Source organism: Scylla paramamosain, chromosome 32 (assembly GCF_035594125.1).
Source record: "Scylla paramamosain isolate STU-SP2022 chromosome 32, ASM3559412v1, whole genome shotgun sequence".
NCBI lineage: Eukaryota > Metazoa > Arthropoda > Malacostraca > Decapoda > Portunidae > Scylla > Scylla paramamosain.
The window spans coordinates 15,090,189-15,114,880 of record NC_087182.1 but is presented as its reverse complement, the minus strand read 5'-3'; the positions used below and the strand labels follow the sequence as shown (position 1 = coordinate 15,114,880).

General features: G+C 40.9%; 1 protein-coding gene and 1 long non-coding RNA gene across 2 annotated transcripts in view; one reads left to right on the top strand and one right to left on the bottom strand.

Annotated features, from left to right (window-relative positions):
- Positions 1-22,844, top strand: part of LOC135089249 (glutamate carboxypeptidase 2-like) — a 26,149-nt gene extending 3,305 nt beyond the window's left edge. Inside the window, exons 3-16 of the mRNA XM_063984692.1 lie at positions 1,770-1,900; positions 3,960-4,116; positions 5,443-5,577; positions 5,852-6,021; positions 6,828-6,970; positions 7,999-8,179; positions 9,672-9,846; positions 10,571-10,819; positions 11,862-12,038; positions 13,721-13,867; positions 15,237-15,342; positions 15,907-15,988; positions 17,381-17,473; positions 20,958-22,844. Coding sequence (XP_063840762.1) covers positions 1,770-1,900; positions 3,960-4,116; positions 5,443-5,577; positions 5,852-6,021; positions 6,828-6,970; positions 7,999-8,179; positions 9,672-9,846; positions 10,571-10,819; positions 11,862-12,038; positions 13,721-13,867; positions 15,237-15,342; positions 15,907-15,988; positions 17,381-17,473; positions 20,958-21,156 — 2,145 coding nt within the window. The 3' untranslated portion in view covers positions 21,157-22,844. The remainder of the gene's footprint in view (positions 1-1,769; positions 1,901-3,959; positions 4,117-5,442; positions 5,578-5,851; positions 6,022-6,827; positions 6,971-7,998; positions 8,180-9,671; positions 9,847-10,570; positions 10,820-11,861; positions 12,039-13,720; positions 13,868-15,236; positions 15,343-15,906; positions 15,989-17,380; positions 17,474-20,957) is intronic.
- The window catches only part of LOC135089252 (uncharacterized), a 149,179-nt gene that overhangs the window by 82,846 nt on the left and 41,641 nt on the right, over positions 1-24,692 (bottom strand). The window lies entirely within an intron of this gene.

The window sequence follows — 24,692 nt, the reverse complement described above, 5'->3', positions numbered from 1 at the left end:
AAAAATAAAAAAATAAAAAATAAAGAAATAAAGAAAATAAATAAATAAATAAATAAATAAAATAAATACCTAACCTCGGAATAAATTAGTAGGTGCACTGAAAGTTACGGGGCAGGTGGCTCTTAATTTAAAGGTGCGCCTCGGGTATTTAACAGCGTGATAGAGTTCAAGAGGAGAAATAAATAGTACAAGTTGACAATATGGGACTGTAATATGTTACGGACTGCTCTGACATCTAATTCTAACTTTAAGCTTGCTAATGATGCCATGACATTTGCCACTTCATCCGAGTTACTGTAGATTAATTTACTATACAACAACATAACTACAAGCACTACAACTAAAAAACTAGAAACACTCACTCGTACTGTCCCTGCTATCGCTCATACTTATGCTGTTAACATCCGCCACAGCAGCATTTCACTGACTTTCGACAATCATGAATCAAAACAAAACAGCAGCTACTGAATATGACTCATCTGATGACTCACTGGTCTGTCTTTGGTGTCACTTGGAATTATACTCAACTTCTTTCATATTTAATTGGTCGTGAAAGAAACAGCAGCCAGAGGATAAATGGCAAGACTGGCGCTATACTGCTGGCCGGCTAACAGCGGATAACAGCCACACAACCACACAGGCACAGCGCTTGTCACTCCAGTTTGAACACCGAGCAAATATTTTGAAAGCTCGCAACAACTCAGGGAAAAGTGCACGACTATTTTTTTAGAGCTTTTGTTATTTTTTCGCAGTGTTATTAGAACGAACTGAATATACATTAAAAAAAAGTAGTGGTTTGTTGTGAAAGGACACACGGGGAACTCTGCCCAAGCTGTGACTGTATGTACGTGACTGTTAGGCAGTATATATAATTACTGGGAGGCAGTAACAAAACACACACACACACACACACACACACACACACACACACACACACACACACACACACACAAGGCCTGTGGGTTTGATAAAGGATGTATGCAGTTCGTGATTGAAAGACCGATATCATTGTTCCTGGATAGCAAACAGACATACAGATTGACAGGTTATATAGATTACACTAACAGACAGAGAGATACAAAGACAGACGATGAACAGACAGGTTTGCAGGAGTGGTGGAGACCAAATGTTATGTTGCTTATGTCAGGTTTTTCTCCTTTTTTTACGGTTTATTAATAAATATGTAAATAATTTATCTTTAGAGCTAACGTTAATTATTTCCATCACTGTTTTCAATAATTCATCATAAATATTTAGACTTAATATAACGCCTAATGGGGATCAGTCTTAAATATTTTTTTTTAGTTTAGTATAACTTTAAAGTAATAATTATTTTTATTATTGTTATTAGTAATTCATTTTAACTATTTAAATTAAGAATGTGCTTTACTTTAGCAATTATTTCCATGATTTATACACACTCTTACCACTTCTTTTATATATCTGAATCTTTAAAAAACATGAGCAATAATACAAGGAAAATCTTTACATATCTATCTCATTCGTATGTCATATTAACTCCACTAATTTATTTACATTGGTATATTCAGTTTATCGTGTACTCCTTCAAAAATACATTTACTCGTACTTACCTGTAGCATCATATCAATTTTGTCATATACATATAAAAACTAGTAATTTCTTATGTTCTCTTGCACTGCCGTATTCAGTTCAGTGACAACATGCACCCACGTCCTCTACCTTTGCTGGCACATTTAGGTAACATACTCCCTCACTGACATCAATACCCTACTCCTCTTTACCCCAAGGACTCCCACATGGGAAGGTTGTCGACGAACAGCGACGAGTGGTACAAGCCTCATGGGGACGACCTCTTCGGGGCGGCCGGTGGGGAGCTGCTGAGGGAGATGAAGGCGTCTAATATAAGGAAGAACCTGAAGTGAGTCTAGAAGCGAATGGTGATAGGATGAAGGGATGAGGGGATAAAGGGACCGAGTTAGGGGGTATTGGATGAGAGAGAGAGAGAGGGAGAGAGAGAGAGAGAGAGAGAGAGAGAGAGAGAGAGAGAGAGAGAGAGAAGAGAGAAGAGAGAGAGGGAATCTTATGGCAGGAAGGCAAGAGGCGAGTGAAGGAAAGGAATGTAATAATATCCCTGGAATGATCAATTATTCACTCACCAACCCACTCACTCACTCGCTCGCTCGCTCACTCACTCTCTCGGCTAGCCAGTCATGGTGATACTGATCTGGGAAGGCTAGTCAGGCTCAGAGGAAGAGAAGATAAGATGAAATTTACTGGTTAAAGATATACGCATCATCATCATCATCATCATCATCATCATCATCATCAGGCCTTACCCCAGTCTTCAGCACTCTACTCAGTCACCTCCCCGTCTATCCAAAGCTATGTTAGCAAAACCACTTGTCACCTAACTCCCCCATCTACGTAGCTCTGTATCACGCCATGTCATCTTTCACCACCACAGGCTCACCACTTTGTCACTCTGAAGTTGATAACGATGTGGTAACTAATGTGACTGACGAGTTGATAAAGATGACGAAACTGCATCTGACAGCACACAAGTTATCAGGGGAGACAGCGTACGACTTAGACACCAATAGATTGCGACAGGAGTTAAACAAGAGGATGACTGCAACAATAGAGATAAAAAAAAAAAGTGGTATTTTGTGATTGTTCTCACTTTTTTAAGACGAAAATGATAACACCGTAAACACAAGTAAAAATAAAGGCAATGATAAGATATGAGGCGGAAAGACCTGAGACGGTGGGACAGGTGAACCAGGGGGCGTGAGGACAGTCCATATCGGAGCAAGAAAAGTAAATTATTAGAAGATATGAGAGATAATTTGGAAATAAGAACATGAGAAAATTAGGGAAGCTGCAAGAAGCCGTCAGTCCTACACGTGACAGTCCCTCAGTGACACATACCTCTCTATTTCCATCTATCATCCCCATCCATAAATTTGTCTCATCTTTTAGAGCTCCCTAGTGACTCAACGCTAAAAACCTGATTACTTGGCCCATTTAATTCATCTACCACCATATTCAATAACCAATATCTTCCAATCTCTTTCTTGAACCTATTTTTTTAAAACTTGAACCCATTATTTTTTATCTTGATCGCCTTTACGAGATCAAAAAGATGAACCACAACACACCTTCTTTCTTATCTCTGAGTTAAGATATGAAACAAGGACATATAATATCTTTGGAGATATATATATATATATATATATATATATATATATATATATATATATATATATATATATATATATATATATATATATATATATATATATATATATATATATATATATATATATATATATATATATATACTCGTATATATATATATATATATATATATATATATATATATATATATATATATATATATATATATATATATATATATATATATATATATATATATATATATATAAAATGTTTGGGATGAAATTATGATGAAAATATTTTCCTTAATTACGTATTTCGGCGCTATATGGTCCCGTTCACGCGGCGCAAGAATCTATCAGTCAATCCATTAGTCAATCAGTCAGTCAGTCAATTAATTAGTCAATCAGTCAGTCACTCAACCAGTCAGTCACTCAATCAATCAATCAATCGGCCAATCAACCAGTCACTCAACAAATCAGTCAATCAATCAGCCAATCAGCCAATCAACCAATCAATCACTCAATCAATCAGCCAATCAGCCAATCAACCAATCAATCACTCAATCAATCAATCAATCAGTCGCTCAACCAATCACTCAACAAATCAATCACTCAATCAATCAGCCAATCAACCAATCAGTCACTCAATCAATCAGCCAATCAACCAATCAGTCACTCAATCAATCAGCCAATCAACCAATCAGTCACTCAGTCACTCAGTCAATCAGTCAATCAGTCAATCAGTCAATCAGTCAGTCCATCAAGCAATGAGTCACTCCCTGCTCTGGCCCACCACAGGTACCTGACCACGCAGGGCCACATGGCGGGCACCAAGCACGACCTGGACCAGGCGGAGCACCTGCGGAAGGCATGGTTGCAGCAAGGTCTCGACCAGGTGTTTCTGCAACCCTACAACGTGCAGCTCTCCAAGCCCCAGGCTGACAAGCCCAACAAGGTAACAAACAGTCTCAATAAGATACAGCAAAACAAGAAATCATAAGCAAGGATCATACTCGAAAATTACTTAAAAACTTCCACTTTTTTCCTTTTCTTCTTTTCTTTTTTACCTTCTGTATTTTAACAATCTTAGTATACGTAGATGACCATTAACATGATAGGGTAAAAGAACAAAGAATGACAAAAATACATTAAAAAAAATAATAATAATATTTGTGGTGAGTACAATGGCGTGTCCTTTTTTTTTCAGATATTTTCCACTTTTTGTTCTTGCAAGCTTCAGTATAATGAAGATAAGCCCAGCATGGACAATAAAAATACAGAGAATTATCACAATATTATGGAAGCTACGCAAAATTATCCTTTCCGTACGAAGTTTCCTAAATTGTATCAAAGAAATTCAACGGGATAAAAAAAAAAAAAACGGTAATAATTAAATATAAAAAAATATATATACACAGGAAAGCAACACAGAATTTTTTGGGAGTCGGTGAAAAATTACGCTTCTTATTCAAAATATTTCCGCCATCTCCTTTTTAAAAGCATATATATATATATATATATATATATATATATATATATATATATATATATATATATATATATATATATATATATATATATATATATATATATATATATATATATATATATATATATAGTTTTACTTTTGCTTTCATTTATTTTACGGTCTCTCTCCACATCTGCAGAGAAAAGGATAAAAGTCTACCACACAAAGTAGCTTCAGTTAACAAAAATATACTATTTCTTTTCCCGCACGCAGCATGTTACGATTAATTAAGGAAGCATTAACATCTTCCAAAAAAAGAAAAAAAAATATTAGTCAACAAAACAAAAACAAAAAAAACACTATTTTCTTCTTTTCCAGTATTGTACATTTAGTCAAGTACTGTTAACACCCAAAAAAAAGTGGATTATGATCATCAAAAGCTACATAATTTCTCAAACACAATGAGGCACGTATTAACATCCCAATAAGAAAGTCGCCGCCACGTCCCCAACACCACAGACGAACACTATTTCTTCAACACAACGAGACAATTATCAACACGCCCATGAACAAGCTGTCGCCTCGTCCCCAACACTACATTACAGACGAACACTATTTCTTTACGACAATGAAGCAAGTATCAACATCTCCATATACAAGTTTTCGCCTCGTGCCAAACAACACAGACGAACACTCTCTCTTTAACAGACTGAAACAGTATCAACATCCCCATAAAGAACTTGTTGCCTCGTCCCCAGCACCATGATGCAGACGACCGCCACCTAACACCCTGCCCTCGTGTGTCATTCTCAGGTGTACTTGCTGGACGAAGAGGGCAACGTGAAGTTCACCTCGAGCATCCTGGAGGAGGCACTCAGGGGCGAGGACTACGATGACACTATCCCGCCAGCCTTCCTCGCCTTCTCCCCCTCCGCCACCGTCGTCTCTGTCAGTACACACACACACACACACACACACACACACACACACACACATCTGCCTCTCCTCTCTTACTTATAACTGCATTCCTGCTTTTATCATTCCTCATCTACGTTCCTTTCTCCCTCTCTGCCTTTCTTCCTCCTGTCCTCTGCTCCTCTTCCTCCTCCTCCTCCTCCTCCTGCCAGTCCATTCACTTTCCCTTGTGTTATATCATATTATTTTTTTTATCTGTCTCCATTTCACTTCCCTATCACTGACAGCTCGCCGTCTTATCTCTCAGGAGGAGGTGGTGTTCGTTAACTATGGCTTCTACGAGGACTTTGAGACGCTGCAGAGGGCCGGAGTGGATGTCTCTGGGCGCATTGTTATCGCTAAATTCGGCAAGATTTTTAGAGGAGATAAGGTTCTCAACGCGGAAAGGTTCAACGCTTCGGGCGTCATCTTGTACACGTGGGTATATTTGACCTCAAGGACCATGAGTAGCAAGTGTATATTTGTAGGTGGTGGTGGTGGTAGGTGGTGGTGGTGGTGGTGGTGGTGGTAGTGCAGTTGTAAAGAAGCCGAGTACCGTGCACTCACTACCACCATGTCTAGTGTTTGCCTCCACTGTGACACCTCTAGTCTGTAAACAGCCTATCAGTTCTCGGTTTTTCTAAAGAGTTTATCAATATATCATAAGACTTAAGTGAGAGGAATTAATACTGAAGACTTAATAGTGAGCAAAAATTCTAAACACAGTCTGATAGTAATCAACTTTTGACCAAGAAATTATAACTATTTAACTATTTAGCCACTAGTGTAGGTACTCAGTCATTCAGTCATTGTACTCCATCCACCAGTCTCGGCAGTTCATAACACATTTAACCATGTAATTACTTAACCATCACTCTAAAGATAATTATGATTAATCAAAACAATCCTGGTTATTTTGGTTATTTATTCACGACAATTCTCTTTTGGACATGTCATCTCCAGTGGGCCTTTTTTTGGCCATCCTTTTGTTGTACTTGACCAAAATCACTCTTACATAAAAATTCTAACTACCCAACAATCAGTGTAAATATATAATCAATCAAAACACTTCTTATAGCTTAGAATATTTTTTGTGGTAATTCTCCTTTAAATCTATCATCTTCAGTGGGGCTTTTATTTGCCGTCCTTTTGTTGCCCTTGCCCAGAATAACTCTAGCTGACTGACAATTAATGCGATCAGTCACATCACACAGCCCATCACCTCGCCATTATACTGCCACCAGGGACCCCGCGGACTACCACCCAGACTGGCGCAAGGGTGGCGAGGCGTACCCCAGCACCTTTTGGCTTCCAGAGTCAGGCATCCAGCGAGGCTCTGTCCTATGGCGCGACGGGGACCCCACCACCCCTTACTACCCGTCCATTGGTGAGCCCTGAGACTCTTCCCCCCTCCCCCCCTCTCCCCTCCCCCTTCACCCCATGCTCTCTAATCCCTCCTCTCTCATATCTCCACAGCACGCCCCACTACAGTCCCTCTGCTGCCGTCACGTCGCCCTCCTGAACTCCCTTCTCGAATCCCCATAAAAATTCATTCTTTTAACCCCGTCACCTTTACCCTTCCCCCTCCCCCGCCATCTACCCTCCTCTGCCGGCCCTGTATGAGTATAGTCTCCCCTCCATGATGCTCTTTCCATTCCCTGCTCTCTCGAATTCCTCTAAAACTGATTCTTTTTAAACGCCATACCTCTCCTCCTCGTCCTCCTCCTCTCCTGAATTCTTCCCATTCCCAGCTGCCTTGATTTTCCTGACTCAAGCCTCACCCGGCCCTAACCAGTTATATCCAATCTTACCGGTTCCTAACTCGGCAACAAGAGGCCAAGAGGTGTCACTGATAATTTGACTCGTAACTAGTTATCTAACCCTGATCTCCGGACCATATGGTGTCATGAGCCAGACATCACCTCCGCGTCTTATCTAACGTGTTCACCTCCAGTTCAATCAGCGTTTTTTTTTTTTTTTTTTTTGTGGATGTGAAAAGTGTGCTTTGAATATGTAGTTCATCTTTTTTTTTATGATGTGTACGTGTTGTTGTTGTTGTTGACGTACATAATTTTGGTTTATTGTTTATTGTTATGGGATGGGGATAACACACGCACATGAACACACACACACACACACACACACACACACACGACAACTTTAAGGGCAGCGATTAAGAGTCTTTTCTGAAGTTTTCGTGGCATTTGAATGACCTCTTTTTCACACACACACACACACACACACACACACACACACACACAAAATACTAACCAACTTCTAAACTCCCTGTCTCTTTCCCCAATACACTCCCAAATATCACTTTCCCTTCCCCAGCACACTCAGACTCCCCTCTCCTCCCCAACACACTCCCCCTCTTCTCCTCAACACACTCACTCCCCCTCTCCTTCCCCACAGACGGTTCGCACCACATAGATGAAGCCCACGAGAACCTGCCGCGCATCCCCGCTCACACCATCAGCTACACGGACGCCAGGAAGCTGCTTGTCAACCTTGGAGGGGCGGAGGTGCCTGAGGCGTGGCGCGGCGGTCTGGACATAACCTATAGGATGGGCCCTCAGATGCTGCGTCCCGGCTGGTGAGTGACGCTATCTGACTGACTAGCTGGCTCTCTCTCTCTCTCTCTCTCTCTCTCTCTCTCTCTCTCTCTCTCTCTCTCTCTCTCTCTCTCTCTCTCTCTCTCTCTCATCCTTTTGTTTACTGTATTTAACTTCCCTTAACAAAAAAAAAATAGGATAAGGGTGGGAGTTACGATGAGAGAGAGAGAGAGAGAGAGAGAGAGAGAGAGAGAGAGAGAGAGAGAGAGAGAGAGAGAGAGAGAGAGAGAGAGTTTTAGCAAGTTTTATTTTATACATTTACGTCTATCAAGCTGTATTTTATTTCTTTACTTATCAGTATCTATCCTGTTACTCTTAATAAATATCTTCTTCCTTATTCCATCTTCTCTTAATTCCAACTTAGTGTCTAAAGTTCACTCTCTTTTCTCTTGCCTCCAACCTCCTCCCTCTTCATTCTAACCCTCTCTCTCCTAACTCCATTCTCCTTCCTCTTAATTCATACCTTTTTCCTCTTAATTCCTACAAGTCCAACCTCAGTTTATCCTTTCTCAACTCCTGCCACTTTCCTTTTAATTCCAGACCTCTTTTCTCTTAATTTCCTAACTCCTTCTTAATTCCAACACTCTTTGCTCTTAATTAAAACCTTTTCTCTTAATGACAAACTCTTTTCTATTAATTCTAAACCTCTTTTCTCTTAATTCTAATCTCCTTACTTTTACTTCAAACCTCCTTTCTCTTAACTCGAAGCTTTTTCCTCTTAGTTCCAAACCTCACTCTTTTTTTCAGCTCGTCTCTTTTCTCCTAATTTCAGTGCCTTTCTTCCTAATTTTAACCTCCTCCCTCTTACCTCTAGCCGCCCTACTCTTACTGCAGCAGCTAAAAAACAGCCTTGATAAGATAAAATATTAATAGCAAAGTGACCCTTACGGAGGTGTTTGTGATGATTCGCTATCTAATCTAATGGGAGAGACGTAAGGTGAAGGCCAGTTAAAGTGTGCTCTTCCTTTGTGTTCCTTCGTGTACTCAGTCAACTCCCAGAGGAAAAAAAAATGTGTGTATGTGTGTGTGTGTGTGTGTGTGTGTGTGTGTGTGTGTGTGTGTGTGTGTGTGTTTGTCGTCACTCATACAAAACTTTATCTCTAATACCTCATGGGTGAGAGAGAGAGAGAGATAGAGAGAGAGAGAGAGAGAGAGAGAGAGAGAGAGAGAGAGAGAGAGAGAGAGAGAGAGAGAGAGAGAGAGAAAGCAATCAACCATATATTCCAACACTTTGTCCTTGTCACCGCTTTTCCCTATTCTAATCTCTCTCTCTCTCTCTCTCTCTCTCTCTCTCTCTCTCTCTCTCTCTCTCTCTCTCTCTCTCTCTCTCTCCTCCCTACCTCTTTCCACTCACCACTTTCACGTGCCTCTCCCTCTTAACTTCCTCTTGCACCCCTCCCTTTCTTTCGCCCCTCATTTTCACCCCGCCGCCCCTCACACTCGTCTCCACTTGTCCCGTCTCTCTCTCTCCAGGAAGGTCAAGCTGGAGGTCAACAACGAGAAGAAGGTCGCCCCGATTTTCAACGTGGTGGGCGTGGTGCGCGGCAGCGAGGAGCCTGACCGCTATGTGATCGTTGGAAACCATAGGGATTCGTGGACCTACGGCTCGTGTGACCCTTCCTCCGGCACGGCAGTCATGATGGAGATTGTGAGGGGCCTACGGGAAGCTGCTGGCCAGGGTGAGTGATGCTGGAAGTCATAATAGATGAGTATGTTAAGTGGCTGTGTGATTGTTCTTCTTCCGTTGCTTCCTAAGTGTGACGGGTTGTGGAAGTGAGAGATTTTGTTAGTTATTCGTGTCCCTTCGTGTCTTCTGTTGCTTAAATGTTTCCTGTTTAGAGTCTAAGTTTTGTTCCTAATTTCTTTCCTCAGAGAAGCTGATTTATGTTTCTATGCATCGTTTTCCAAGTGGCAGAGATTCGGTGCCACGTTTGAGGTTCCTTTTAAAATTATTCCTATCCATTGTATATTCCGCTGCTTAAAGACCTCTGTTTTTGTCGGGGTTCGAAAAGTCCACATACGGTTAGTTCCCCATCAGGTAAACTCTGCCCAATATAATCACCCTTCTAACGTACACACACACACAAAAAAAAAAATAAATAAATAAAAATAAGTAAATAAATAAATAAATAAATAAAAACTGCTTCTATGATAGATCTAGGTCGGGTTAGGTTGGGTGAATTTATTATAGGAAGAATTATTTTCACCCATAAAAACTTTCTTCAAAAGTTTTTCTATGATAAATATGATTAAGTTAGTTTAGGTTAAGTTAGGTTAGGGAAGAATTCATTAATGGGGAAAGAATTCTGAGTGAAGATTTCGTGGAGGAATCCTCTTGGGTGGAATTTACAAGAGTAGAGTTTACAAAGAAGCAAAAAGTTACCCTCCCATCCCTCCCTCTTGCAGGATGGCGCCCCCGGAGGTCCATCGTGTTCGGGTCTTGGGGCGCCGGGGAGTTCGGATTCTTCGGGGCAACGGAGATGGTGGAGGAGTACCTAAAGACCTTCGAGAACCGTGCCGTGGCCTACCTCAACGTGGACATCGCCGTGATCCAGACCTACAACCTGGTGGTGTCCGCCACGCCCATGCTGCACAGGATCATCAAGGAGGCCGCCAAGAGAGTGAGTGTCTGGCGGTGTTCCATGGTGGTGGTGGCAATAGTCATTTACAGTTAGGAAAAGACCTGACTAGTTTTCTGAAGGTAACATGTGCGTGGCGTTCCATCCCATAGAAAGCTCCCTATGCATCAATAACACAAGTGAGAGAAGTCTTTGTTGGTGAAAACAAGTGACGAGGCATGAGCACTTTATTACTGTGACATCTTAACTACCAGGTTCTCTGAGGAGGATGGTAAAGAATGAATACGTCGGAGAAATAAGGTGACTGTTTCATTCCGTGTCTTCTCAGCCCCACATTCCACGAAACCCTTAACTCCTCACACCTGGGATTAGATTATCAAGTAAAACTCTTCCCCTTTACCCATAAACTGCAAGGAATTATCATCCTTGTGAGTTTTTGAAGGGAAACAGTATTCGCAAACGTTTCGTCTTCCCATCTCTACTGCTTTCAAGACTCCAGTGAAAGTTATTGCAGTTTTCATATATTTTCATGATTCCAGTGATAGTTTAACAAGGATTCAGTATCATTAATCCTTTCACTGCTGGTTAATCTTTTCTCTTAAACACGTAGTTCTGCATCTTAGTAATAATTAAATAAACCTTATATTCTTCTCTCTTCTTTTTTATAACTATGCAAACGATTTATTGTCGTGATCTCATTGCTAACAAAAGACAGCCTTAGCGGTAAAAGAGTAATTAACGAAAATTATCTTATTATCTTAGTACCCTTTGAAAAGTCCCAATAAAAGTCCAACACCTTGCAAACAGTCTAAAAACAACAATCATCTACGCGACAAGATACGTAGGACTGGACTGTTTAAAACCCTTTGCCTCTAAGGTCACCGTTTAACACTCAGACCAGTGTAAATGATTGTTTGCTTGGACATGCAGAGAAAAGAAAAGAGTATGAGTTCAATTTAGTCTTTTTTAGGCCAGTACAATATTAAAAAGCATAGTACAAAAATAAGAGACAAAGAAAAATATGTGATTATAGGAAAAATTGTTTAGTAGCCAAAGGGTAAAGGAAGTATCAACACTCCCTCAGTCCCCCGCGCCGGATCCTTCACTGGGGTACAGCAACCTCTGGGATCACTGGACACAGAGGGAGCGCCCCGCTGCTCCTGATGCCATTGACTACAACTTGGGCTCCACCAGTGAACACGCGCCCTTCTACCAGCGCATCGGGATCCCTACCTCTTACATGCTGTGGGAAATCAACCTGGTATGTCATGTCCTTCCTTTTCTTTCCTCCTTTCCTCCTCTCGCCCCTCGACCTCCTGCTGGCGCCGTAATGAGAACTGCGACACTTGCCACATTTTTTTCCTTCCCCGCCACGCTAGTCTCATATTTTCCACCTCGCCACACTGCCCAGGGACACGCGCGTTTCTTTCTCTCTTTCTCTCTTCTAGTCTTATCACGCCCGGGAATGATGGCTCTCCTTGACAACTACAGCCGCTGTTATCACTTCCACCATTAACAGCGTCTATAATATCACTGTTAGCATCTCTGACGCCACCCTGATATCACTTACGTCACTCATAACACCCCTAACACTACCGTTTATACCACTATATAACACCACCCGTAACTGCTGATATCACTATTATCACCACTATTAACAACACTAATACCTTAAATATCACCAACAACCAATAACACCACTACACCACCAAAACATCGTTAACACTACTGATGCCAATACCAACTCTCGCGACACAAAAATATCCCTTAATATCAGTCTTAACATGACTAACATCCTCAACACCACAAACACCATCGTGACATGACAAACGCCAGGCTTTAACCATGGATGGGATCAAATACAAGAAGCTAAATAGAGACATAAATACAAATGCATTTTTTTTATATGATTACAATACTATCTATACGTCTGAATCATTAAATACAAATACAAATAAGAGGCGTCAAATACACATGAACAACAAATACTACTCCTACCAAATAAGTTACTATTTAACGAAATTCTTACTTCATTACTAAGTCAGAAGAAAAAACTGTTCTGTTATTTAATCAGGAATCCCTCGTGTAAGAGAGAGAGAAATAATACGCAGTAACAAATTTTAAATGTCAATTCAGTGCGGCCTTCACCTTCCCTCTCAGGAAAAAAGAAACAAAATAATATCATTCTGTAATTTTGATAGAGAAGATCAATCTATATTTTTTTTATCTGTAAACTAAAATTAAATTCCCTAATATCACACTTCAAATTTGATTATTTCAGTTGTCATCTTAACTATGTACACCCACAGTTCATCGCTCAGTGGTCAGATACGCCCATTATTCCATTCAAGATAAAAAAAAAAAGTAATAAATGTAAAGGAAAAACATTCTAACATAATTTAAAACACTAATTAAATACTTTATAGACAGTAACTTTAAAACGTTCGAACAGCTGCTAGTCTGGAGCTTATAGAAGATTTAGCTATCAGTGTACTTCAATGTATTTGGACTCAATGTGGCAAATGCAAGACTCGAGTACAAATACAAATATGAAACTTTTAAAATTCTCAAATACAAACGCATATATAAATTGCCGTGTATTTACAAACTACTCATCTGACCCCGTCCCTCCCAGCAACACTACATACACTATAAATATACCAATTTCAATATTACTAACACCAGCAGTATCACCCTTAAAGCCAGTAACACAACTGGTATACCCTGAACACTGCATTTAACATTACTACCACCACTGATGCATAACTCAACACCAATCGTTAACACCACTAATATCACTAACACCACAAAAAGAGCATAACATCACTAACACATCATACAACACCACATAACACCACTATCACCATTAACACACCATATAACACCAGTAACACACCACATAACACCACATAAAACCTCTAACACCATTCTTAACACCGTCAGGAGGAGTACGACTGGTCAGACTACCCACTATACCACAGCACCTTTGACGACTTCGAGTCCATGGCCACCCTGGACCCCCACTTCTGGTACCACCTGTCCCTGGGTCACCTGTGGGGTCTCACTGCCTTGGGACTCGCGGACGCTCAGGTAAGACTCAGCCAAAGGAGAGAGAGAGAGAGAGAGAGAGAGAGAGAGAGAGAGAGAGAGAGAGAGAGAGAGAGAGAGAGAGAGAGTCACAATTTTCACTCTCGTCTCAAGGGGGAACTGTTATGAATTATTCCATAAGAATTACTACAGGGGAAGTGTTGATAATTCATCACTTTAGGTAGTAATTTTGCATAAAGGTAAATATACAGGTAGATTTTACAGGTAATGGGTAGTGGAGCTTACGTGTAGTGCTGTTATTTCATGTTTTTTTTCCTTTATTTATTTTTTTTTTTACTTTTCTTCTTACTCGATCTCGTCTTTGCCGTCGTCGTTCTTTTCTTCTTCTTCTCGTCCTCCTCGTTTCCCTCCTCCTCTTTATTTATTTTTTCTTTCTTTTCCTTACTTTTTCCCTTCTTGTTCCTCCTCTCTCCTCCACTTTCTCTTTCTCATCCCCTGTCTTTTTTTTCAACTTTCCTCCTCCTCCTCCTCCTCTTCCTCCTCCTCCTTATATAATACTCGTATTTCATCATCCATTCTTCCTTAGTTTTTTTTTTTAATCTTTTCCTCATCCTTCGCTTTCTTTCCTCTTTACAATCGCTCTAATCCTTCTCTCTCTCTCTCTCTCTCTCTCTCTCTCTCTCTCTCTCTCTCTCTCTCTCTCTCTCTCTCTCTCTCTCTCTCTCTCTCTCTCTCTCTCACGCTATCGTTCTACAATTTCAGGTAAACACCAGGAGTAGGTCACAAAAATTAAGTATTATGCGAGAATAAAAGATGAGACGTGATGAAAGTTGCGCTCATTCAGAGAGGCGCGCTTGCCCTCATTCAGTATTCATAAGGAAACGCAATACCCGTGATGAAATATCCTTTTGTCGCTCATTCCAACTTGCTAATTAATTCTGTATTTGCGCAAATATTTCATGACTATTGAATCAGAGGGAGAGGACATCACGGAGATAGATAGATAGATAGATAGATAGAGAGAGAGAGAGAGAGAGAGAGAGAGAGAGAGAGAGAGAGAGAGAGAGAGAGAGAGAGAGAGAGAGAGAGAGAGAGAGAGAGAGAGAGACGGACAGACAGACACAGAGGAGAGAAAATCAAACAGAAAACATAAGTAAACACACCGAGAGATAAGAGACATCCAGGAAGCAAAACAGACAAACAAACAGACAAACAAAGAGAAACAAACACAACCAAACAGAGAAAAAGAAGGAAGGAAACACTAAACAAACAAAAAAAATTATAAAGAAAAGGAAAAAACAAGACAACAATAATAATAACAACAACAAAAACACATTAGATAACAACTCAAGATAACGCCAGAATATCACGTGACACTCTGACCTGTTGACCTTTGACCTTGACCCTCCAGGTACTGCCGATGGACCCCAATGACGAGGCGACCATGCTGCGGAGGATGGCGGAGGGCTTACGGCAGGACTTCGGCACTGAGCTCTCCAAAGGGCGCCTCACTCTGGGTACGAGAGGGAGGGAGAGAGAGAGAGAGAGAGAGAGAGAGAGAGAGAGAGAGAGAGAGAGAGAGAGAGAGAGAGAGAGAGAGAGAGAGAGAGAGAGAGAGAGAGAGAGAGAGAGAGAGAGAGAGAGAGAGAATGTGTGTGTGTAAATATATAGAAGAAAAGTAAAAAAGTGAGAAAAATAAAAAAGTGAGAAAGAACTACAAGAATGAAGAAAAATAATCAAAATAATAGCAGTTCCATTAGAAAATTCACAGGAAACAAACCAAATAAATAAATAAATAAATAAGTACTTCACTAAACAAATATATACAAGTAAACAATAAAGAAGATCAAGAAAGATCAATACCTCGCTTCACTATCAACATTTCTCTCGTCACTGGTCTACCACGATGCATTTCAATCAACACAATAAATTTTCATAACTCCTACATGCTAATCAATAGATATCACCCTTTATATTCCCGCTGAGTGGGAGGTTGGTGGGGAGAAAGCCTTGTTTTATTTCTATCCTCTTCCTCCACACTGAGTACATCATCTGTATATTTACCTTTCTTCTCCCATCAGCTTACCTGGAGTCTCTAGTTGATCGGTTCGAGCAAGCGGCTGATAAGTTCAACACCTTTACAAGCAACATAACAAACGTGACGTAAGTTTCACCTGTATTTACCTATAAGGAGGCAGCAGTAGTTAGTACTGATGTATGTTATTTTTTTTTGTCCATCTCATTAATGGAACTATATTTTTTTATGTATATATGTTTATTTATGTTGTTGTATATTATGTATTTATTATTTATGTAGTGTATATCGATCTAACAACGCACTTCACTTATCTTTCAGTTCATCTACATTTTCTATCTATTGCCTATCAATGTATCTTTTTATATACTTCTTTATTCATTTGTCAATTTATTTACCTGTCTATGAATAATAACTTTGTCATCTCAACTTTCTTTACAAACTTTCTTGATGTGTTTGTCTACCTACCTACCTATCTATCTATCAATCTATCTTTCTATCTATCTATCATCTAGCCATCTGTCTGTCATGATGTCAATATATTTTTCCCTATCTACCTCTTTCACCTTATTCTTTCTCCTTCCTTTTACCCTTCCTTCACAGCCGTCCAGCTCACCACCTTCCTTCCTCCCTTCCTTCCTTCCTTCCTTCCCTCTCTCCCTCACACCCTGCCTCCCCTCACCAACCACAGCATCAAGCCAAACATTATCTTCGCTGCACGCACGCACTCCCCACAATTCTGAAAGCTCTCTCACCTCGAGCCTCATTTCCCACCTTTCCTCCACTTTCCTGCACTTTTCCTTCGTTTCCTTCCATTTGTCCTTCCTTTATTAAGCTATTCCTTTACTTCCCTCTGCTCTTTTCCGGGTGTTTGTTTTTTTTTTACTTTAGTTTTTTTTTTTTCTTTCTTTCCTCGTCCTCCTCTTTAGCCACTTCTCCACCTTGTTCCGCTATCTCTTACACTTCTCTGGTTTTTCTCTTCTATTCTTCCATTTTCCTCTCATCTCAAAGTTATTCTTATCTCCAAGTTCTTTCTTACCTCTCTATCTCCCCATCTTGTTCTTAACCTCTTCCACTAATCCTTATCTTTCACTTTCTCTCCACTAACCTTCTATCTTTTTCTTTATCCCTCCCTTCTGCCAGTTCCTCTTTTCTCCTCTTTCCCTCTCTCTTGCCTTTCCCTTTCCACCTTTCCTTATATCCAACTTTTCTCCCCTACACCCTTCACTTTATTCAATTCTCCCTCTTATACTTTAACCTTCCACTCTCCTCTGCACCTCAGTACTGCTCTCTGACCTCCCATTTACACTACACATCATCCCCGGTCCACTGCTCCCTCAGCCAGCCATCCACCTTGCTATCTCCATATCACTTTTATCTATAATCTCATCTCCCAACCTCATGTAACCTCTTAAACTCGCTCATGATCCTCTTTACGCCGAGCCAAGGGGATCTGCTGAAGGGACAAGGGCAAGGGAAAGTGGCGTTAATTCTTTTTTCCTTCCTCCCGCCTCCTGCAGTCCCCTCCTGGCCCGTCAACTTAACGACCAGCTCATGGCGATAGAGAAGAGTTACATATTCACGGAGGGCAGTTTCCAGCGGCCTTACATGAAGTGAGTGGTAACTTTACTGCAACTTTGTAATCTGTGTGTGTGTGTGTGTGTGTGTGTGTGTGTGGGTAGTCTGGTAGGTTGCTGGGTGGTGAGGAATCTTCTTTATTATTTTATCTTCTCAGTCTTTAGCGACCTTACGTGAAGTGATTGGTGGTTTTCCTGTAACTTTGTCATCTGTATGTGTGTGTGTGTGTGTGTGTGTGTGTGTGTGTGTGTGTGTGTGTGTGTGTGTGTGTGTTTGTGTGTGTGGGTGGGGTGGGTGGGTGGGAGCCTGCGCTTTTATTATCCTTTTCCTTGGTGAATTCTTGCTTTGTAACCTTGTAATTTATGATGGATGGGGAGGAGACTTCAGCCTTATTATCCTATCTCCTCAGTCGGTGTGTTGGTGAGCTCTTCTGTAACCTTGTAATTTTTGTCCTCTACCTCTTGTTGGGTGGGGAGGGGACGTCGCCTTTATAAGTCTCTCACACTCCATCAGACTGTGAGTGTGTGAGGTGTGTGTGTCTTGCTTTTTAATTTCCGTAGTTCCTTCCTTCATATTGGTAAATGGAGAGGAGTCTTCGCTTCTACTATCTTGCTTTTCTCACCTTGAATTGCATTTTACGAGTCAGTGTGTGATGCTTTGTTGTTCCTTTGTAATCTGGTTATCTTCGTCTCCTCGGTGGCTGGAGAGAAGCCTTTGAATTTACAGTCTTGCATCTCACACTTTACACAAGATAAGATTAGATAATGTAGTTTATCACAAGCAGTCTCGTCAAGGCTGTGAAGTAATTTGTTCATTTTTTGTGTTGTTTTGTGTCCTCCTCCTCCTCCTCCTCCTTTCTTCTCTCCCTCGTGTGGTGGTAATCAGTTCTGTTTTCATTTTTCTTGGTAATCTCTAGTAATGTGATGTGTTTTCTTTTCTTTGAAGGCTACATATTCTGATTTTTTTTTTTTTTACTTTAAGATCTGAAAACAAAAGACTGGATCCTTTACAGTTTTTTTTTTTTTTATCTGATTACGTGATTTTCTTAGTGGCAGTTCAATATCTTCCGTGACGCTTTGATTCTCTCTCTCTCTCTCTCTCTCTCTCTCTCTCTCTCTCTCTCTCTCTCTCTCTCTCTCTCTCATCGCCCAACACCTTATCTACCCATCTCGCCCTCTCCCTTCTCCTCACACCTCTTCCAATACCCATCTATCTACCACCCCTCCAAACACTAACTATCAGTATCCTATCCTCCTCAACCTCACGTCCCTTTATCTCCCCTTCCTTTAACACCTACCCTTCCCTTCTCCTCCTTCCACCCTTCCCTCTGTTCTTCAAGCCTCATCTGTTCACCGTTCTCCCCTTCCTTCCCTCTCCTCCCCACACACCCTCGCGTGCGTCCCCCGCAGTGTGTCAGTGGCTCACCTCTGCGTGTTCACGTTTTCTACATCACACGGTCCCGGCGACGAAGAAAATGGGTAATGGTCACTTAGCTTAATTTTATGTCCCCTAATTTCCCTCCATCCAGGAAATATAAAGAGATTTCAAAGGAAGGTGTTTGCATGACGTGTGTGTGTGTGTGTGTGTGTGTGTGTGTGTGTGTGTGTGTGGACTTGTCTCTTTCATCACCAGGACTTTTCTTTCTGTAGCGGCGCGTGGTTTAATTATTCTTATTTTTATCCTGAATTGCGTTTCCGAACATCTAAGCTCCATCCACTCCCAGATGAACTAATGCACACCCAGGCAGTAATAGTTAGTTGGAGACAGAAGAGACGAAGCTAAAAAAAAAGTAAATAAAAATATACAAAAAGAAATTATACAACAAAAGAAACTTATTGTCAAAGAACGGAGCATCGTATCTACCCACTGTCTCTAAAGAAAACGAACACATCTACCCACTGTCTCTAAAGAAAACGAACACATCTACCCACTGTCTCTAAAGAAAACGTACAGATTTACCCACTGTCTCTAAAGAAAACGAGCACATCTACCCACTGTCTCTAAAGAAAACGAGCACATCTACCCACTGTCTCTATAGAAAACGAACACATCTACCCACTCATGTAAAAGAGAGGGGGTTCTTTTATCAAATTTACGTTCGTGTAATTAAACAATCTCACCTTCCTAATTAACACGGACGAGTGGCCGCTACACACTAAGTACTGAGAAAAAAAAAAAAACTACCGTCAAACAAAAGATAATATCATTCTACTTTTTACTTCCACGTAATTACATAGACTCCCACCTTTAATTAGTATCCTGTGATGAAGACCCGTGATGAGCACCAGGTATTAGGAAACGTAACATATGGAATGATAAAGAGAAGGGTCTGTGTCTTCCTGCTGTTATTATCGCCGGGTTGCATGAGTCTCACCTTTAATTAGCACCTGTACGGAAGTGGTCGCCAAACAACAGCCATTAGATGACGTAAAAAAGGTTTATTAGGTGTCTTTTTGTCACTTCTTTACACTGATACAGATTTTAATTACACTCTGCAACACTCGACACTAAGCACTGTTGACCGGGTAAATATGGCTTGTTTCCGCGTATTTTAAGGATCATTTTCAACTCTTTAGCACCTTCGTAGAGCCTCATAAGCAGTAGATGTCATGGACTTTTAATTACGAAGCTCTGGGGCACTCAACCCAAGTCACTGACGCACTGGAAAATAGGATTCACTTGTACGTTTTTAAAGGCTGGATTTTCACCTTTGTAACACCTCATTGTGTCATAAGCAACAATTTTCGGTAGTTACAGATCATAAAACTCCGAACTAATTTAAAAAAAATAGGTAAATAAGGTTAAGGCTTCACGGCTTAAAAAATATATTTGTGCAATTTTTTTTTCTTTTTAACTCAATAGAATCTCAAACACGAGAATCCAAAATCTCTTAATCACAAAACTCCGAAGCGGTGAACATTGGACCTTATCACCCCCGTAAACAGAGGTTATTTTGAAGTCACGAGAGAGGGGCTCTTTAACTTGGAACCAACATTAACAAGAGAATTCCGTGTCCCTTTAACCGCAAAACTCCCCACCACTAAACACAACGCCTTATCACCCTGGGAAATATCATTAATTTTGACGTGTTTAAAGGTGCATTGCTGTCCCCTCAACTTTTGCTTGGATCGAAAACTAAACGAGTGGTCCACAGACACAACACGATCGTCACATTATCACAACGACAAACTTTTATGCCCTTTCGCACAAGCAATGCAGTAGCTGTAAATCATATCTTTCCTTAAAGTTAGTTCTTCTTAAATGCAGTGGTGTAGTGTAGTACAGTCATACAGCTTAGTGAACGACTCTGTTGGTCTCTAAATCTTTCGTAATCGCTTAAAAATAAGAACTACACATAACAAACTCAAGTTGCTGTAGTGTAATGAACCCAGCCAGCTTTGTGAAATATTGTTGCTATCTTTTATTCTCCTTTTTAATCCCTCTTAAGTAAGCCTTCTAATCCCTTTAAAAAAACACACAAGTCAACTCAACAAGCACTCATAACAACCTTCTTTACAGGAATATGATGTTTGGCACGAGTTTGCACAACCAATACGAGGGATGGCTCGCCCCTGGGGTCCGCGATGCCCTGTGGGAGGCGAGGCACTGCAAGGCGGAGTGTGAGGAGGAGTGGGAGGGCGTGAAGCAGCAACTGTCAATCCTGCAATACGTGGTCAACTCAGCTGTCATCAACCTAAAGGACTTCATGTATCTATAATAATGCGGCTTTGAGTCATAAGAACATTATATAAGAGAATAACACTTTTATTACATTAGAGTGGCACATCAATAGGCCTTTTTTATTTTTTATTTTTTTGTAGCAATATACCAAAATCACTTACATTAAAAAAAAAGCACGGGATACTTGTAAGAAAAAGAGTAATAGGAGTAGGAAAAGGAGTGTTGCTGGTGTGGAAATGGAAGAGCAAGGCAAGGGTGGGAGGGGAAGACTCGAGTGGTGGATGGGAGGTGTGAAGGAAGAGAGAAAAACAACTTTTAGTGTGCACGACTGACCTGGTTGGAGGAGAGATGCCAGAAATATACACAGACTCTGCAGGAAGTGAGATACACAGAGAAACACGATGAATATTCTGGAGACCCGATTTTTTTTTATTATTATATTTTCTCTCATACAGAAAACAACAAATACTGGCATGTTTTCTTCCGGGGACGCCCAAATCGAATCTGTCTTGTTTGTTTACCTCCGTTTTCTCTCTTCTGTGCTGTCAGGTTCTGTTTTGTTGTACGTCCCTCTGTCTTTCGTTTATACTGATTTATTACCCTTCTCTTTTCAATCCGTCTTTTTTTTATACGTCTGTCTAATTATTTCTGTTGTATCACCTTTGTCGTATCACACCTGTCTAATTACCAGCGTTATTACCATCTATTATAAACCCCCCTCTTATTATTATCCTACCTCATTACCCCTGTCTGTTTACCCCTGTCCTGTCTGTTTACCCCCGTCTTGTCTGTCTTACTGCCCACGTCCCTGATCCACACTGCCCTGTCACCTCTGGCGGCGGAATTACGTATTTACCCATTAGGCATTCAGTAGTGTACAAGGATTCCCAGGCAGCGAGGGAGAGTGCTGTAGTGTTATTTATTGGCAATGGATATGTCTGGGAATGAACTTGAGTTATATTGTGCTTGGCCTCGTGAGATTTGGCTGATAGGGAAGTGGAAGGAACGGAAGGAGGAGGAGGAGGGAGGAGAGATAGGGGTGGGTGAAGCGCTGGTGGTGGAGGAAATAGAACATTAGAAGGGAAAAGAGAGAAGTGGATGAAATGGGAAGAGACTGGCAGGAAAAGAGGGGGAATAGGAGAGGAGGAAAGAAAGAATGAGTGAAAGGAAGTGGAAGATAGTGGAGGGACTAAAAGGGCGTTGGAAGAGAAGAGCGAGAGAAGTGAAGGGAACGAGAAAAGACTGAAAGGAGAGAGAGAGTGAGAGGACGAAGAGGAGGGGGAGAAAACGTGGATGAAGGGACGATGATAGTGGAAGGAAGAGAAGGGCACTGGAAGGGATGAGAGGTGAAGGGAACGGGAGAGACTGGAGGGAAGGAGGAAGGAAAAATAAGTGAGAGGAGGATTTAGGAGGACGGAAGGATTAAGAGAACTTGGAGGGAAGAGGAGGAAGAAGAGAGAAAAGGGTGGTGAGGAGAACAGGAAGGGGCTAAAGGAAAGGAGAGGACGATGGAGGGGAACATGAAAGCAGTGGAGGAGAGGAGAACATGCTGGAAGGAAAGGGAAGGCAATAAACAAGAGGAAAAGAAGCTTAAAGCAGGAATAAGATAGAAGGAGCAGAGATAAAGGAGCATTGGACGGGATATCTTGGGAAAGCAAAAGGATAAACACAAGGAGAGACAATAATCAAAGGGAAAAGGGGAAGGAATGAAAGAGAGAATAAAAAGGAAAGTAAAAGGAAGTAGAGAGAGAATTTGAAGGAGGAAAAAAAGGGAGGGAATATACAGAGAGAGTACAGGAAGAGAGATAGGAAGAGATAATTTTAGAGAAGTCCTTTAAAACGATACACACGATTCGACTGTGCCAACAAACAGAGAGGAGAAAAATAAGCGAAGACTAAATATACAGGAAAACTAAAATGTAAACACTGATAGACCCGCCACTGCACACACTAACACACACACACACACACACACACACACACACACACACACACACACAAACCAAAGGAAAAACTGGGCAAATACAAATACGGAAACAGGACCACACACACATACACACACACACACACACACACACACACACACACACAAACATTCCCACTGTACACCAAACAATGGAAAAAAAAAATTCTTTGTTATCATTATCATCTTGTATCATCCCTTTCATCATACTTTCATCGTTGTTTCATATTATTTATTCGCAAAGCTGAGAGTAAAAATAAACGTATTTATTACCACAATAAGCCTGCGTTTTCATGATCCCAAAAAACAAACTCCAACACAACTTCTTCTCATAAAACTCGCGAATTAAACTTTCTCCTTCATTAACGATGTTTGCTTTCCTGTCAATGCTGGTAAATAAATATAACAAAATACAACACGTGCTAAATTCTTTGAGAAAATAAAGCAACAGACACATGAAAAAAAAAAACAATAGACAGTAGATTTATGAATTTTACTACCATCATAGAAATTAGGTAAAAGAGATAAGGAAAAAAATAATTAAAGGAGGAAAAATATGAGAAAAGAAAAATGCAATAGGAAAGAGAAAGAACAACAAAACACGTAAGGGAGAAATTAAAGAGAATGGAACAAGAGAACAGCAAGGGAAACAAGGAGATTAGCAACAGGAGGAAGAACAGGAAGGGGAGGAGGAGGAGGAGTAGTAGGAAGAACAGGAGGAATAACAGGAAGATGAACAGGAAGAAGAGGAGAATCAACATGACGTAGAAGAGAAGAGAGATTGGTAATTAGAGAAGAATAATGATAATGAGGAAGATGAAGATAAAAAAAATAAAAAAATAAAAAAATCAGAAGAAAAGACGACACAAAAAAGGAAAGATTTAGAGAAATTGGAACACGAAAGGAAAAGAGCGGAAGAGGAAGAGAAAGAAGAGGAGGAGGAGGAGGAGGAGGAGGAGGAGGAGGAGGAGGAGGAGGAGGAGGAGGAGTGTTTACAGCGCAAAACTTCCCACAGTTAAACAACCCCGCCTTCCCCCTCTTCTTCCTCCCATTCCTCCCTCCTCCTCCTCTTCCTCCCTCCTCCTCCCCCTCCCCAGCTACTCCCCACCCCACACCGGCAAGCAGATGTCACGCTTGCTTCCACCAAACGACCAAAACGACATTAAAGGGACCCGTTAACTGCTCTTCGTCATTGTCTTCCTCCTCCTCCTCTTCCTCTTCATCCTCCTCCTCCTCCTCCTCCTCCTCCTCCTCCTCCTCCTCCTCCTCCTCCTCCTCCTCCTCCTCGACATCACTCTCTCTTTTCTCTATTTGCATTTTTTATTTATCTGTCTATTTATCTGTTTACCTTAATCTCTCTCTCTCTCTCTCTCTCTCTCTCTCTCTCTCTCTCTCTCTCTCTCTCTCTCTCTCTCTCTCTCTCTCTCTCTCTCTCTCTCCAAAGCCTTTTCCTTTATTCCCTTAATTCCTTTCTCTTTTTTTATTGTTTTCCTATCACCATAAGTTTCTCTCTCTCTCTCTCTCTCTCTCTCTCTCTCTCTCTCTCTCTCTCTCTCTCTCTCTCTCTCTCTCTCTCTTACTCTTTCAATACACAATGTACTTGATTTAAC